This window comes from Vombatus ursinus, unplaced genomic scaffold, assembly GCF_900497805.2.
Source record: "Vombatus ursinus unplaced genomic scaffold, bare-nosed wombat genome assembly UNPS02014219.1, whole genome shotgun sequence".
Classification (NCBI taxonomy): domain Eukaryota; kingdom Metazoa; phylum Chordata; class Mammalia; order Diprotodontia; family Vombatidae; genus Vombatus; species Vombatus ursinus.
The window spans coordinates 49,447-63,405 of NW_020953997.1; the positions used below are offsets into that span (position 1 = coordinate 49,447).

Below are 13,959 nucleotides of genomic sequence, written 5' to 3' on the forward strand. Positions count from 1 at the left end.
GTGCCTAAGTGCAAACCAGGGGATTGGGTACTGCTCAAATCCTGGAAAGAGACCAAACTTCAGCCTGACTGGGAAGGACCCTACTAAGTGTTGCTGACCACGGAAATAGCAATCTAGACAGACAAGAAAGGGTGGACACATTACACCAGAGTCAAAGGACCAGTGGACAAACCCTGGGAATGGACTGTTAAAAGCTGCCCTAATCCATTAAAGGTTACTTTGCACCTGGAAGGGAGGGAATGTCAGCAGACCTTGGATTGATCATTCCTGTGCTTATAATATTGTTTCTTATACTTATAGTAATATTCTTGGTGGCCATTTGTGAGAAACCTAGAGAAGGGATCCCTTTATTGTAGGAACTAGTTAGGGATGATAAGTGTAGGGCTCCTGTGCATAATATTAGGAATTATAAGCTTAATAATACTGCCAGCTATATTCCCTGAGAGAATTATTGGGAAACCAAGGAAGAAAAAACATTGAGAAAGTATCTTTGACATAATCAAAAGGTTATCAGAGAGCAGGACCACAGCAAATGCTTCCATTGTCATACTTAGTGATAGCAGTCCTAATCCTCCCTGGTATGGCCTGTCCTGTGCCTCTTCCCATTGCTCCTAATGCCTTTTTACAGCTAGCCGAAATAGTGGCTAACACTTTCAACCTGAGTGGTTGTTGGGTCTGTGGAGGTCCTGAAACAGCGGAATCATGGCCATGGTGCCCGATACCTTTGAGTCAGAGGCAAGGAATGGCTTGGTGTTTGGGACCAAGCAGAAAAACATAGTTGGCCCTTGGCTAGGAGTGTTCGAGGACAACACTGCCTGAACCAAACAGGAACTGGCGAGAACTTGGGAGAAAGTGGCTGTGAGTGGACCTACTCCTGGGAAGAGGACTGTAGAGGAGAAAGTGGTTGCCCCCATTAATTGCACAAAGTATAGAGATCAGTGCAATAGCACACATATTAAGTGTCCCAACAATACTTGGCTCTCCTACTGATCTGGAGATGGCACATCTAGCGAGGATTATAGTTATAAAGGCTCGACTTGTTGCGTGAATACTCATGCTCTCTATTGTAGGGATGCAAATCATACCGAGCTTAGTAACATCACTGAATTTGGATGGAAATGGAGTAATGGGCCGTCTTTACAGAGCATGTTCAAGGAATTTTTGGAGCAGTCACAATAGCACTTTGCCACAGTATAACTGAACATGGAAAGGGAAACAGCAACTGTGGCAGTGGAATTCGACATTTATGGAAAGGAGGACCCTTAGGATTAGAAGAAAAGCAGTATTACCCCACAGTGTGAGGGAGACCCATGTTGTTTAGTGAAGAAAGACCTGCATTAAAGGGGCATTACTGGATTTGTGGACTAACTGCTTACACCCACCTACCACTTAATTGGACAGGAGTATATTATATAGGATTAGTACAATCAGGCGTTTTCTTTTTAGAAGGACCAAAGGGGCATGACCTTGGGATCCTGTTATATGATGATTTCCAAAGACAGAAAAAACCCTTAGACACCAGCATTACCCAAGCAGGAAACCTGAAAGAATCATTCAAACCTATGTGCCAGCAATCTGGGCCCAAGATGGGAGTTAAGGATACAGAACTCCCATCTATCTCCTTAATAGATTAATTAGGCTCTAGGCAGTGGTAGAAATCATAACTAACCAAATCGCACAAGCTTTAGAACTTCTTGCCGACCAAGCCAACCAGACACAGGCAGCTGTGTATCAACATAGATTACTACTAGATTTTCTTCTAGCAGAAGAAGAGGGAATTTATGGAAAATTCAATATGAGTAAACACTGTCCACAAATTGATGACAATGGGCAAATAGTTAAAAATTTGGCTACAAAAATTCATAAAGTGGCACACGTGCCAGTTCAAAAGTGGAAAGGATGGTTTGACTCAAACTGGTTTAATTGGCTGACAGGATCATGGTGGAAGCAACTTGGAATGATAATTGTTAGGACTAGGCGGATTATTATTTATACCTTGCTTGCTTGCTTGCCTGAAAAGGCTTATTTCGCATGTGGTAGAGGGGATGCAAGTTGTCACATTACCTAAAAAGACAAAGCAAGGTGTCTCAATTATGGTAGTAAAAAGAAAACCCAGTCCTAGAAAAGAAAGGAAGAAGAAAGAATGTTTAAAACTTCTTGAAAATAGGACTAAAACGGAAAATAAGAAATTATAGAAACAAAACCCACATTGAAAGAGAGAGAAATTGAGAGATATAATGAACGTGTTTGTTTCCCATAAATTCAGAGCAACTGCTAGAAGAGTTAACTAAGTAACACAGGAAACAGCCAGTCTTATCTTGTTTTGGGGTTAGAAGTCAGTTAGGTAGGATAAAGGTTAAGCTTTGCTTAGAGTGCTCTTGTGTAATAAGCTCATGAATATTGACTTCTCCTCCTCTGGGAGGAGTAAAGGCTTATTTTAATGGTCATGCAATGCATGTGGCAGGAGGCAGAACATATCAAGGGGTAGATGTGTAATAGGCACACCAGGAAGTTCTACACTCCAGAGTACTCAGCCAATGAGGAAACAGAGGAGGGACTTTGTGGCCAGGATTAGAGATAAATAGTGAACTCTTGCTTTGGTATGGTGTGCCTATTCCATAGGACACCCACTTTTGCAACTGCTTAATAAACTGGGCTTTTAACTTCATCCCTCCTGAGTCCAAATGAGTTATTTCTCAAAATGTGAGGTGAATGACTTTTTTCACATAATCTTTTCTGGCTTTCATGATTCTCCTTGGAATATAGTCCTAAGAGGAGGATTTCTGGATCAAAAGAAGAGAAGAATTAAGTAAGTGTTCTTAAATAATCCCCCAAATTCATGAAAACGTTTGGATTGTTCTACCAGAAGTGAAATAAGCATACTTGTCATTCTAACAGCTCTCCTCCAACAATAAACTTCACCACTCGTTGCTGGTTTTGGTATGAAGTGATACATCAACATTTCAGTATCTATTTCTCATTGGGGATTTTGAACCTTTCTTTAGTTTGCATTTCTTCCTTTGTAAATGCTCATATCCTCTGACCACTAGTTTTATTGGGGAATGGCTCTTAATCTCAGTTTGCTTTAGATTTGACGTCACACTTTAAGCTTTTATTAAACATTTAATGTTTCTAATTTTGGCTTTATTGGTTTTTATTTGTGCAAATTATCTTTTTATAGGATCAGTCACTTTCAAGGATCCTCCACACCTGAAAGATCTCAATATTTGTGACATCAAACTATGATTCAGTTCTAAAAACACTGGGCTGCACATCAGAAGACCTGGCCTGTTTCTACAAATGTGGCTCTGGACAAGTCCTTTAGGTTCTCTGGGCCTTAGTTTCCTCATATGTAAAATGAGGTTGGAAAAAATGGTCTCCAAGGAGCCTTACAGCTCTTGTGATCTGATTTCATAAAGATATTTTCACAATCTTGTAATAGAAAATAAAAAACTCAGCTGAATTCTACCCCAGGTTATCATTCAACTCCTATTCTGATGATTTTTTGTGTTGTGGAGGTGACCCTAGGCTGCTAGCAGATCTCCATCTTAGCCTATAGCAGGGCAAATCAAAGATATGTTTGTTTGTTTGTTTGTTTGAAATCAAGTCCTTTAGAATTTTAACTAAGAAGAAATATCATTTGTTCAAACAATGGGGTAGACTTAGAGATAAATACAGTTCATTCTTTCCGCAGCCATTTATGGCTACCTACTATGTGACAAACACAGTTGGGCTCAAAAACTATCCCCCAAAAAGTGCCTGCCATCAAGAAACCTGGTTTCTGGTGGGGAAAAACAAAAACAAAAAACAATATATACGCAGACACAAAAGGTAGGCACACGAACTTCTTGGTCGGGGATTCGTTCTGGAACACTGATCTTATAGCTGATTAGGCAGGAGAAAATGGATGCTGTGAAAACTTGGTAGTTGAATTCTGAAATTTAACTTTTTAGTGTGGCCTGTATTTCCTAGACCAAAGTAAAAAAGAAAGCTTCAAGTTTTAGGATTTTTTTTTTTTACAGAATTATTTCATCTACAAAGTGGATTAATAGGTTTCAGTGAAAACGTTTATTGAAAACAACAAACAAAAAAACCACCTTGACGATAACTAGTAATTTTTGCCATACTCTTAGAACACTGTAATAAAAATAAAAATACTGCCACATTGCTAACGCAGCAATAGTTTTCCAAAATAATTTCTATGAAGCAATACTTTAAGAAAATTATCAGAACTTATCCAACTATCCAACACAACAAACTTTTTTCTCCCCCTCTGTTCCCTTTTGGTCAGTCCGGACAATAAGAAAAATGATACAAAAGGTTCAGAAAGTTGGTGACTCTGGATGTTCAATGCTGTCCTTCGCTTTCTCAGCATCTTCGTCTGTTTCTGTACTGCCTGTCAGTACTTTTTCCCTATCACTGTTTTCATCATCTCTTTTAAGGGACTGATTCTGAAGCTGTAACACTCCTGCTTTCTTGAATGGTCTTTGGTTCTCAAAGTCAAGAGATTTATGCTTAACTTGGCATCTTGTTCCATCATCTTCCTGCATCAGAGTTAATTCACTCACTACATTGAGCTTATGTTCAGTGTTACAGCACTTCCTAGCAATCTGCCTGCCTTTCAAACAAACAGTAGATGAATGAAGCAATTCTTGATTTGGGAAAAATGTATGTAAAGCCTAACAGGGCAAAACATCCTCTTGTGTTTCTGGGTCACCGCTTCTTCCTGCTAAATGAAATAACACAATTTGTTATTATTCAGCATTATGTAAAAGTTCAGATTGACATGGAAGGTGAGGGTATAGGGCCTTTCACAGCTTATTTGATCTAAGAGTCCAATTGCAAAATTTTAATGAAGAAAGACTCCTTTCACTTATCAAAATGTCTTCTTATGTGCTACTGACCAGAGACTGCTGACTACATCCAATCTTGTTAAACAGAGGTTATTTAAAAGTTTGACATGGCTCGCTGTGTACTGGTTTAATAACTGGTTATTACAAGCACTCAAGCCATCGCTTTCTGAGCCTCTGTTTTCTTTGCAAAATTGGGAGTGCAGGGGCTGCTTGTGAAGCAACAGGTTTGTCAATTTGAAAGTGCTAGGTAAAGGCTATACAGGGAAAAAATATGGTTATTAACTTTTCTTTTTTACCTGATACTACAGTCTTTGGTGTCTTTCTTGTTGCAAGTTCCTCTTTTAGTCTCTTTATATCCTTTTTGAGGTTTTCGACTAATTGCTCACCGTCCAATACTTGAGTGTATATTTTCTACAAAAGAAAATTAGTTTAATTATACAGACAACATTCCAATTCATAATACATTAGTAACCTATACTAAGTAAAAGGAATTCTATTGGAAAGAATAGGGCAACAGTCACAGATTTAACCACTTCCTAACCACTTCACACATTAACTACTACATTTCTGCAAGGGCAATTTTCTTCTTTACTTAACAACAATGTGGCTAATTAGGGTGGGGGTGGGGAAGCTTAATGTAACCAAAAATAATTCAAATTTATAGGTTTATAAGCTTATAGGTTGAGAAATTTATTAAAATTAACTTTCTGAATTAAAAAAACTTCAACGGATGTGTAGAATAATAAATTATTAAATTTTTTTTGGTACAGTATATTTTTTGATATATGATCCCTCTAGGCAAAATCTATATATTTACTGAGAAGAAATCCTAAACATGCAGAACTAGCATGATTTCTAAATCTAGAAACAATCTTTAAAGGTCTGATATAATTACCTTTAATTCTTCCTGCATAGTGACATGAAGTTCACTTATTTTCTGTACCTCTTTTAAAGTCCCATCTTCGTTAAAAAATTCTGACCTATTGGTGAGAGAGAAAATGTTTCCTTGTCCATGTATATTTCAAAACTGATGCTTATAGTTCATCTGTAAAATGAAGATTTGACTAGGTGATGCCCTTGAACACGGATTCTATGAGTAGGTGGTATCAAAATATTTTGGAGATACTCTGTCTCTCAGAGTTAAGACCCAGCAAGCAGGCCGTGCCCTGAGCTTGGCATAACAATATCCTTTGTGCTCCCTATGATATCACCCTGTGGCAAAGTGTATTGCTCAGATCAGCACCAGGTGTTCACTGGGGGTTCAGCTCCCCTTATTTCCCAGGGCCATCTATCACACATTCACAATGCCTGTTCCTTGTCTTGTACTGCTGTCCCCTTCACAGAACTCTAGTCTCCCATTTTGTACCCCACAGAATAATCACAACCCCCCAACACTTGAGACAATGACTGTTCCCACGGGACCCAAGAATGCCTGTACTGTCCCAAGAAAGGCCAACCATGAGAACTGTGTCAAGACCCAAGAAGACTGTGTTATGAGTCAATACCTTTCATGCACGTAAGTGGCCCCAGCATCAGCAGCTTTAAGCCCATCTTCTTAGGAGGGAGGGCTTCCTCACTCTGAAATTAATTAAACTGCTGTTTGTGTCCTGACTTTCCTGTCTCTGGCCTATTCTGGTTCGGTTGACCAGGGTGAGGAAGTACAGTGCTACTCTTTTTTTTTTTTTTTTAAAGAGGAAGGTAGGAAAGGTAAGGACAAGGAGAGGAGTGTCTGCTATAGGATCAAAAGTAGATTTATTTTTTTTGGATGAGGTAAATCTGCACGTTTATAAGCAGAAGCTGAGATAACAGAAAGTCTGAACTTTTAAAAACTAGGGGTGAAGAATGAAGGGACAAGGTCTTAGAGGAATGGAGGTAGGAACAGTTAGGTGGGATTAAGGAGGATGGGATTAAGTGGAACTCTGTGTGTGTGTGTGTGTGTGTGTGTGTGTGTTACATTCATTTGATTTGAAGTCCCATCTCACTTCTGGGACTATCCTTTCAATATCATGGTAAGATCATAAAATATACCACTGATTTATGGTTTAGCACTGAAAATAAAAAAAAAAAAACAACAAAATAAAATTCTCCCCCTCTCCCCTCCAAGAGCAATAGGTTACAGACTCAAGTTTGTTTTAAAGTAGCAGCAAGGGCCTGCTGACAAGATATTTGGAACAACTTGCTATTAAGAGGGAAGTATGAGCGGGAGGATGAGAAATAGCTCATGCCCACATGACACACACATGTTGTGGATGTGTTAGAAGCCCATGATGTAGAACACAAAAGGGTGTAACAATTTCTCTCGGTGACACAAAGATAGCTATTCTAATCTTTTGTTTTTACAGCTCTATTCTGGTTTAGGTAGCACATCTCTCGTTCTCCTCAAGAGGTTTACATGCCAGTGATTACGAACATAATAATTTATACCAGAGTAAGGAAGATTAGAACCACCAAAATAGCTGGTAAGCAGGGATAGACTTCATGAGCATCACCTTTCAGCACCATTTAAACTCCCTCCTTCTAGGATTAGGACAAAATAATTTCTGCCCAAGAAATACTTATTGATATTGGCCTTTTTTCTTGATATATTTTTTAAAGAAGTATCTGGTTACCAAAAATAGTTGCAGATCGGGACAGCTAGGTGGTGCAGTGGATAGAGCACCGGCCCTGAAGTCAGGAGGACCTGAGTTCAAATCCGGCCTCAGACCAAACACTTGACACTCACTAGCTATGTGACCCTGGGCAAGTCACTCAACCCCAATTGCCTAAAACAAAACAAAACAAAAAAAAAATAGTTGCAGATCTAAACTTCACTGCATTTAAAAGAAATTAGAAGAATGTATAATCCCAATCTAACAGGCATTTGGAAGTGCCTAATATGTGCAAAGCACAGTCCTAGGCACTCTCCTACAAAGACAGACTTTCCTAAGGGATACAAAATATAAAGAAGTAAGTACACACGTAAAAATTAGAAGAGGTCAAGAAGAAGGGGGAGGAGAGGAATGGATTGAGTGCTATCAACTAAGGGAAACACCACCATCATCATCATCGTCATCAAGTCATAAAAGAACTATAAATGATGTCCAAAAGTCATGTCATTCATCCAGTGATTCTCTTCTACAAAAACACTGTTCTAGCCTCTCACAATTGTGTCAAAAATAATAGATTTTGTGTAATTCCATTAAATACACTGAAAAATGGAAATTGAGATTTATAAAACACAGTGCCCCATGCAGTGGTAGAGAAACTACTGCATGAGAATGGCACAGATAATACTGCACAATCGCTGACTCAGTAAAACCTACACCTTCTCCTTAATTGTGCTTAATGATCAACTGATAAGATAGGCAATTACAGAAGAAGAAAAGGAAGCCCTGAAGACTTGATTAAAGTGAGAGAGCATACATTTGTAGATAGCTATATCCACAGTGGCTTTAGCTTTATGTTAGTTTAAGTTTAGATCCTTTTTAGATTTAATGATACAAAAAAATCCTTTTTTAGAAAATCAGTACATTTGAAATTTAGGGCACCTAGGTGGTGAAGTGGATAGAGTGCTGGGCCTGAAGTCCAGAAAACTCGTCTTCCTGAGTTCCAAACTGGCCTCTGACACTCACTAGCTGTGTGAAGTCAAGTCACCACCCCTGTCTGCCTCAGTTTCCTCATCTGTAAAATCAGCTGGAGAAGGAAATGGCAAACCACTCCAGTACCTTGGCCCAGAAAACCGCAAAAGGGGTCACAAAGAGGTAGACACAACAGAAAAAACGACTGAAAAACAACATATTTGAAATAGGTAAGGTGAGGAGTTAGTGGTTAAGGAGCCATCTTACCCATATGTGTGGATTGTTCGGCCAAAGGCAGCGGATCTACAGGAATCTGACACAGTCTTATATCCCTGCTGCTCTAATGTACCTAAGTTGGTCACCACTAAAGGCACTTGATGGAAAAGTCTAAAAAATATTTTTTAATACGAATTTAAAGCAAGGTTAAAAATTAGCAGTGGCATTCTATTATCTTCATTTTTCATTCATTGTAGACAAGCATCTTTTATTACTTGTCCAAAATAATTGTTCAGCTAAAACTGATCCAATTATAAGCAATTACTTTTATCTATAACACTGTCAATCATTTTAAATATTTAAAAAAAAAAATTTTTGTTGATTTTACAACCATTAGTTCACTTAAAATGGAACACAACTATCATTAGGCATAAGTAATATTTTGGCTTAAGCTATTATTCATTTGTTTAAAAACAGTCTATCAAGTCAATGCATTTCTGATAACAGCCTTTGATGCTGTGTGGAAAAGGCATCTATAAAACATGAGTTAGTATTACCCTTATTAGTATCACTAAGGGAAGGAAAAATTTATGATTTTCCTCCTACTGGTAACCAGGGATCGCTATGATCCCTGTGTTCAGGAAAATCCAGATATAAAAAGGAAAGGACCATCTCACATACACCCATGCGTAAAAAGTTATTACATCAACTTAAACATTTGTATACAATATTTAAGAACTATTGAAAAATCACATCCTGAAGTTTACTAGTTAATACAAATATGTGCCAACACTTACCCATCCTGAAGTCTATGTAATGCATGATCCAGGCTATGAGTGGAGCAGTTTTTTGTGGTTATGTGTGATGTTAGTAACAGAAAAACAAGTCCCTGATTTGAAAGATGACGTTGTAAATTTTTGTGAAGATTCCTCTCTCGAAATGTCATCAGTTGATGTGAATTACGTCTGAATTTGTACCATCCAATCACATTCTTGGGGGGGAAAACCAAACTTAAATGTCTCTATTATCTAAAACTGTACTACCACAATGAGACAAAAATAAATAACAAAATATTCAAAAATAATGATCAACATTTAGAAGAACTGTTGCCAAGCTTAAGGATTTACATACATGCATTTTGTACATTCCAAAAGTGTAAATATCTGTTTGTACTTAAAATACTCTTATGCATTCCTCAGTTTTTACCAAAAAAATTTCGAGAGAAAAAATCCTACTCAAGAGAACTTTCCTATTTTTGTCCTGAGACCAGAACCTGAGAGATTTGATTGTTTTTCTATTATATTAATAACCAAATTAGGATTGAGGTTTTTTTTGCCTTTCTATTTCCTCCTTCAGGGACCAGTGCTTATAGGTAGGTCAGTCAGTCTCTGGAGAGCAGGGCTGATGAAGAGACTGGCCTAATCCTCCTTCTGATTCAAGTGTAAATAGAATCTAATCTAGGTGAATTCTAGCCCTAAAGCATTAGGCTCAGGCCCCTGAAACCTCCCATTGTTTCACAAGAGGGATCAGGGTAGAGAAAGATTCCTTTCTCCAAGTCAGCTGGTCAAATCAAGTTCTGAGCAGGAGGAGCTGAAGCCTACCTCCTTATTAAAATGTCAACCCCCCTTCCCCCCAGTAATTGCTCACCAATCAGGGTTGATTTTCAGCTGTCAGGGGCACCTCTTTTTCCAAAGATATTTAAGCATTCAGTAATCTCCATGGTTTTGTCTTTCCTTACTAAGAGAGACCACTGACCATCAATTTATTCATTATTTGCTAGCCTAATTAATAAATTGCTTACTAATTACCCAGAAACTCTCTCTTGGTCTTTTCATTTGTAACAAACCTTTAATTTATAACAAGATCATTTTTAGAAGACGGGATCAATGCAACTGAAAGGTATAAAATTCTCCATGACTTAAAAAATACCCCACAATTAACCAAAAATGTTTATTCAAACAGAATTATTGAAGCAGAAAGGTGAGAGGCTCTACCCTGATCAGACCAAAAAGATCACATTCTGTTCAGTTCTGGGACCACACTTTAGGAAAGGTCTTTGATAAGCTGACTGGTGCCTAGAGTAGGAAAATCAAGATGATAAAGGGTCTTGAGTTCATGCCATATAAGGATTAGCTGAAAGAACTGAGAACTACCCAAAAGTGGAATGGGTTTCCTTGGGAGGTTGGGGTTAAATAAGGTTTAGTGAGGTTTCCCTCACTTGAGGTATTTAAGCTGAGGATTGTTTGAGTACCCCCCAAAAGAAGGCCAAAACCTGGGCTAACCAATTAGAAGAAGCACCCTGGTTGGCATAACAGACACACTCTCTGAGTGAACCCAAAGCCCTCCTTCTGGATTTAGCTGACTGGGGACATTCTTCTGATGAGGACCAGCTGCCACCGGACATTTCCTTTATCTTATTATTTTTATGACTCTCCCTTGTTTAGACATTATCTTGAATAATGGCACCCCTCTTTTCTTATTGTTTAGGAGTGTTGTATGACACTTATGCTTTGACATCTGTGTTTATGGCAGAAGAAACCCAGACATCCTGGGCATCCTCTTGGAACTATAATTTCCACTGACACTATGGCAACTCTCATCTTATTGCTCGATGTACCCTTGCCTATTATGTCATTCCCGTTTTATGTCATTTCCATGTTTATGGTTGACACATATGGAGACTACAATTTTGGCTGACACAGACATCTTGAATCAGCAGGGGAAGGAGGCTTGTTCTGAGGACACAAAAGTCCCCTTCAGATACAAGAGAATGGTAAACAGAAGCGCTAGAGCATAGCTAAGAAATGGTCAACCAGTCTGATACTGGTTGTGAAATAGAAGTTTTCTCCACAGATAAAGCTTCCTGGATTGTGAGGCTGTTTTCAAAAGGTATCAAACTGCTAAATGTCTTCAGCCCAAAGCTCATTAGATGCCTATTAACTCCTCAAAAGGCAGGACCTCATTGCATTTAGATTCTCACATATACCTCTGTGTTGCTTTGTGCCTACTGATGCCTTAATGACCTATTTAAAGAAAAAAAAAACAGTCACTTTGTTAAAATTAAGCAAACAACTGATCTAAAAAAGCCAAACCCTGGATGAGCTACAAGAAATTCCCTGACCCACTTCCTAGGTAGAGTTATGACAATGTTGTTTGTGTTCTGGATGAACAAATTGTGACTAGAACAATGGTTTGGTAAAAGAAAGTTAAAACACATAAAACAGCATGTATACAACCTAATTCTGTTTGTTTCTTTATAGACCAAACCTCTGACCAGGTTGACAAAGCAAAATCTTTTTATTTTTTTTTCTGTTTGGTATTTAAAAATACCTCTTTATATTTTTTTTTCCTTTTTTCCCTACTTTATTTATTTAGAGTATTCAACATTCACTTTTATAAGATTTTGAGTTCTAAATTCCCCGCCCACCCCACCACCCCCGCCGCCCCAAGACGGCATGCAATCTGATAGAGGCTATACGTGTACAATCATATGAAACATATTTCCGCTTTAGTCATGTCGTGAAAGAAAAATCAGAGCAGAAGGGGAAAACCAAGAGAAAGAAAAAAAAGAGAAAATAGTATGCTTCAGTCTGCATTCAGACTCCATAGCTCTTTCTCTGGGTGTGGCATTTTCCATCACAAGTCTTTTGGAATTTTCTTAGATCACTGTATTGCTGAGAAGCACTAAGTCTATCAAAGTTAGTCATGGCACAATGTTGCTGTTACTGTGTACAGTGTGCTCCTGGTTCTCCTCATTTCACTCAGCATCAGTTCATGCAAGTCTTTCTAGGCTTTTCTGAAATCCACCTGATCATTATTCCTTATAGCATGATAGTATTCTATCACATTTCTACACCACAACTTGTTCAGCCATTCCCCAATTGATGGGCATCCCCTCAATTTCCAATTCTTTGCGATCACAAAAAGAGCTGCTATAAATATTTTTGTACATGGGGGTCCTTTTTCTCTTTTTTATGATCTCTTTGGTACACAGACCTAGAAGTGGTATTGCTGGGTCAAAGGGTATGCACATTTTTGTAGCCCTTTGGGCATAGTTCCACATTGCTCTCCAGAATGGTTGGATCAGTCCACCAACAATGCATTAGTGTTCCAATTTTCCCACACCTTCTTCAACATTTATCATTTTCCTGTTTTGTCATATTAGCTAATCTGATAGGTGTGATATGGTACTCAGAATTGTTTTAATTTGCATTTCTCTAATCAATAGTGAGTTAGAGCATTTTTTATATGACTATAGATAGCTTTAATTTCTTCATCTGAAAACTTCTTGTTCATATCCTTTGACCGTTTATCAACTGGGAAATGACTTGTATTCTTATAAATCTGACTCAGTTCTCTATATATTTTAGAAATGAGGCCTTCATCAGAGATACTGGCTATAAAAAGTGTTTCCCAGCTTTCTGCTTCCCTTCTAATCTTGGTTGCATTGTCAGCACAAAGCAAAATCTTGCTAAGTACTTAAAGACTCTCTTTCAGAGGCCATCTAATCCAATCCCTTCCTTTTGCAGATGAGGAAACTGAGGCCCAGGGAGGCAAAGTGACTTGCCCAAGGACACAGAGTTAAGAGGGAGGGTTTGAACCAAGATTTCTGGCTCTGGAGCCAGTGCTCTTTCCACTAAAGGGGAATCCTTCAGGTCTGGAATATCCTTTGAGTTCTAGCCTAACTCTTAAGTTCTGTGGTAAAGGGCCTGTCATTCAGATTTATATAGCAAGTTAGAGGTCTTTTCTCACAAAAACCCTGTAAGGAACAGCATTTTATCTCCATTTGACAGACAGATGAGGGAACAGGCTTAGAGAAGCTCAAGGTCTTGCCTATGGCCCTATACTGCCTATGCTGCCTTTCAGCTCTTCTTTCTTACTTCGGAGGATAATATGAAGATATTTTTACATATAATATTGAAGCCATGTGTGCAAAGTTAATGTCACTATTAGTGTTGTCAGAAGCCAAAAAAGCAGAGAATTAAAGGAGTAAGTCACAGAGGTGGAGTAAATCCCAATACCTTTTCGCAGCCCAGGATGATCTTCTTCAGTGCCTGCTCATTTACTTTACCTAATGAGTTATAAAAGCTAAAAAGAGGCAAGTGAAAACATATTTCAGTAAGATTCCTTAATAAATAACTCCTTCAATGCCAGTATCATATTGTAACTGGTCCTAACCAAAGTACCTCAATGCAAAGCAACAAGTCGGCTATTGGGCAAAAGTCAAGAGGCAATACCATCTGCTTTGACATCCTACTGGACCCTACCACAACTCATTGCGTCTACGTGACAAATGAGCCCTAGAATATATACAAAGACATCTTCCAAAAGTT

General features: G+C 38.4%; 1 protein-coding gene across 1 annotated transcript in view; it reads right to left on the reverse strand.

Moving 5' to 3' along the window:
* Window positions 1-4,098: 4,098 nt before the first annotated feature.
* The window catches only part of LOC114041935 (BRCA1-A complex subunit Abraxas 1-like), a 29,891-nt gene continuing 20,030 nt past the window's right edge, over window positions 4,099-13,959 (reverse strand). Inside the window, 6 exon segments of the mRNA XM_027860618.1 lie at window positions 4,099-4,729; window positions 5,150-5,264; window positions 5,749-5,833; window positions 8,678-8,797; window positions 9,424-9,617; window positions 13,648-13,714. Of these exon segments, the coding sequence (XP_027716419.1) occupies window positions 4,323-4,729; window positions 5,150-5,264; window positions 5,749-5,833; window positions 8,678-8,797; window positions 9,424-9,617; window positions 13,648-13,714 (988 nt within the window). The 3' untranslated portion in view covers window positions 4,099-4,322.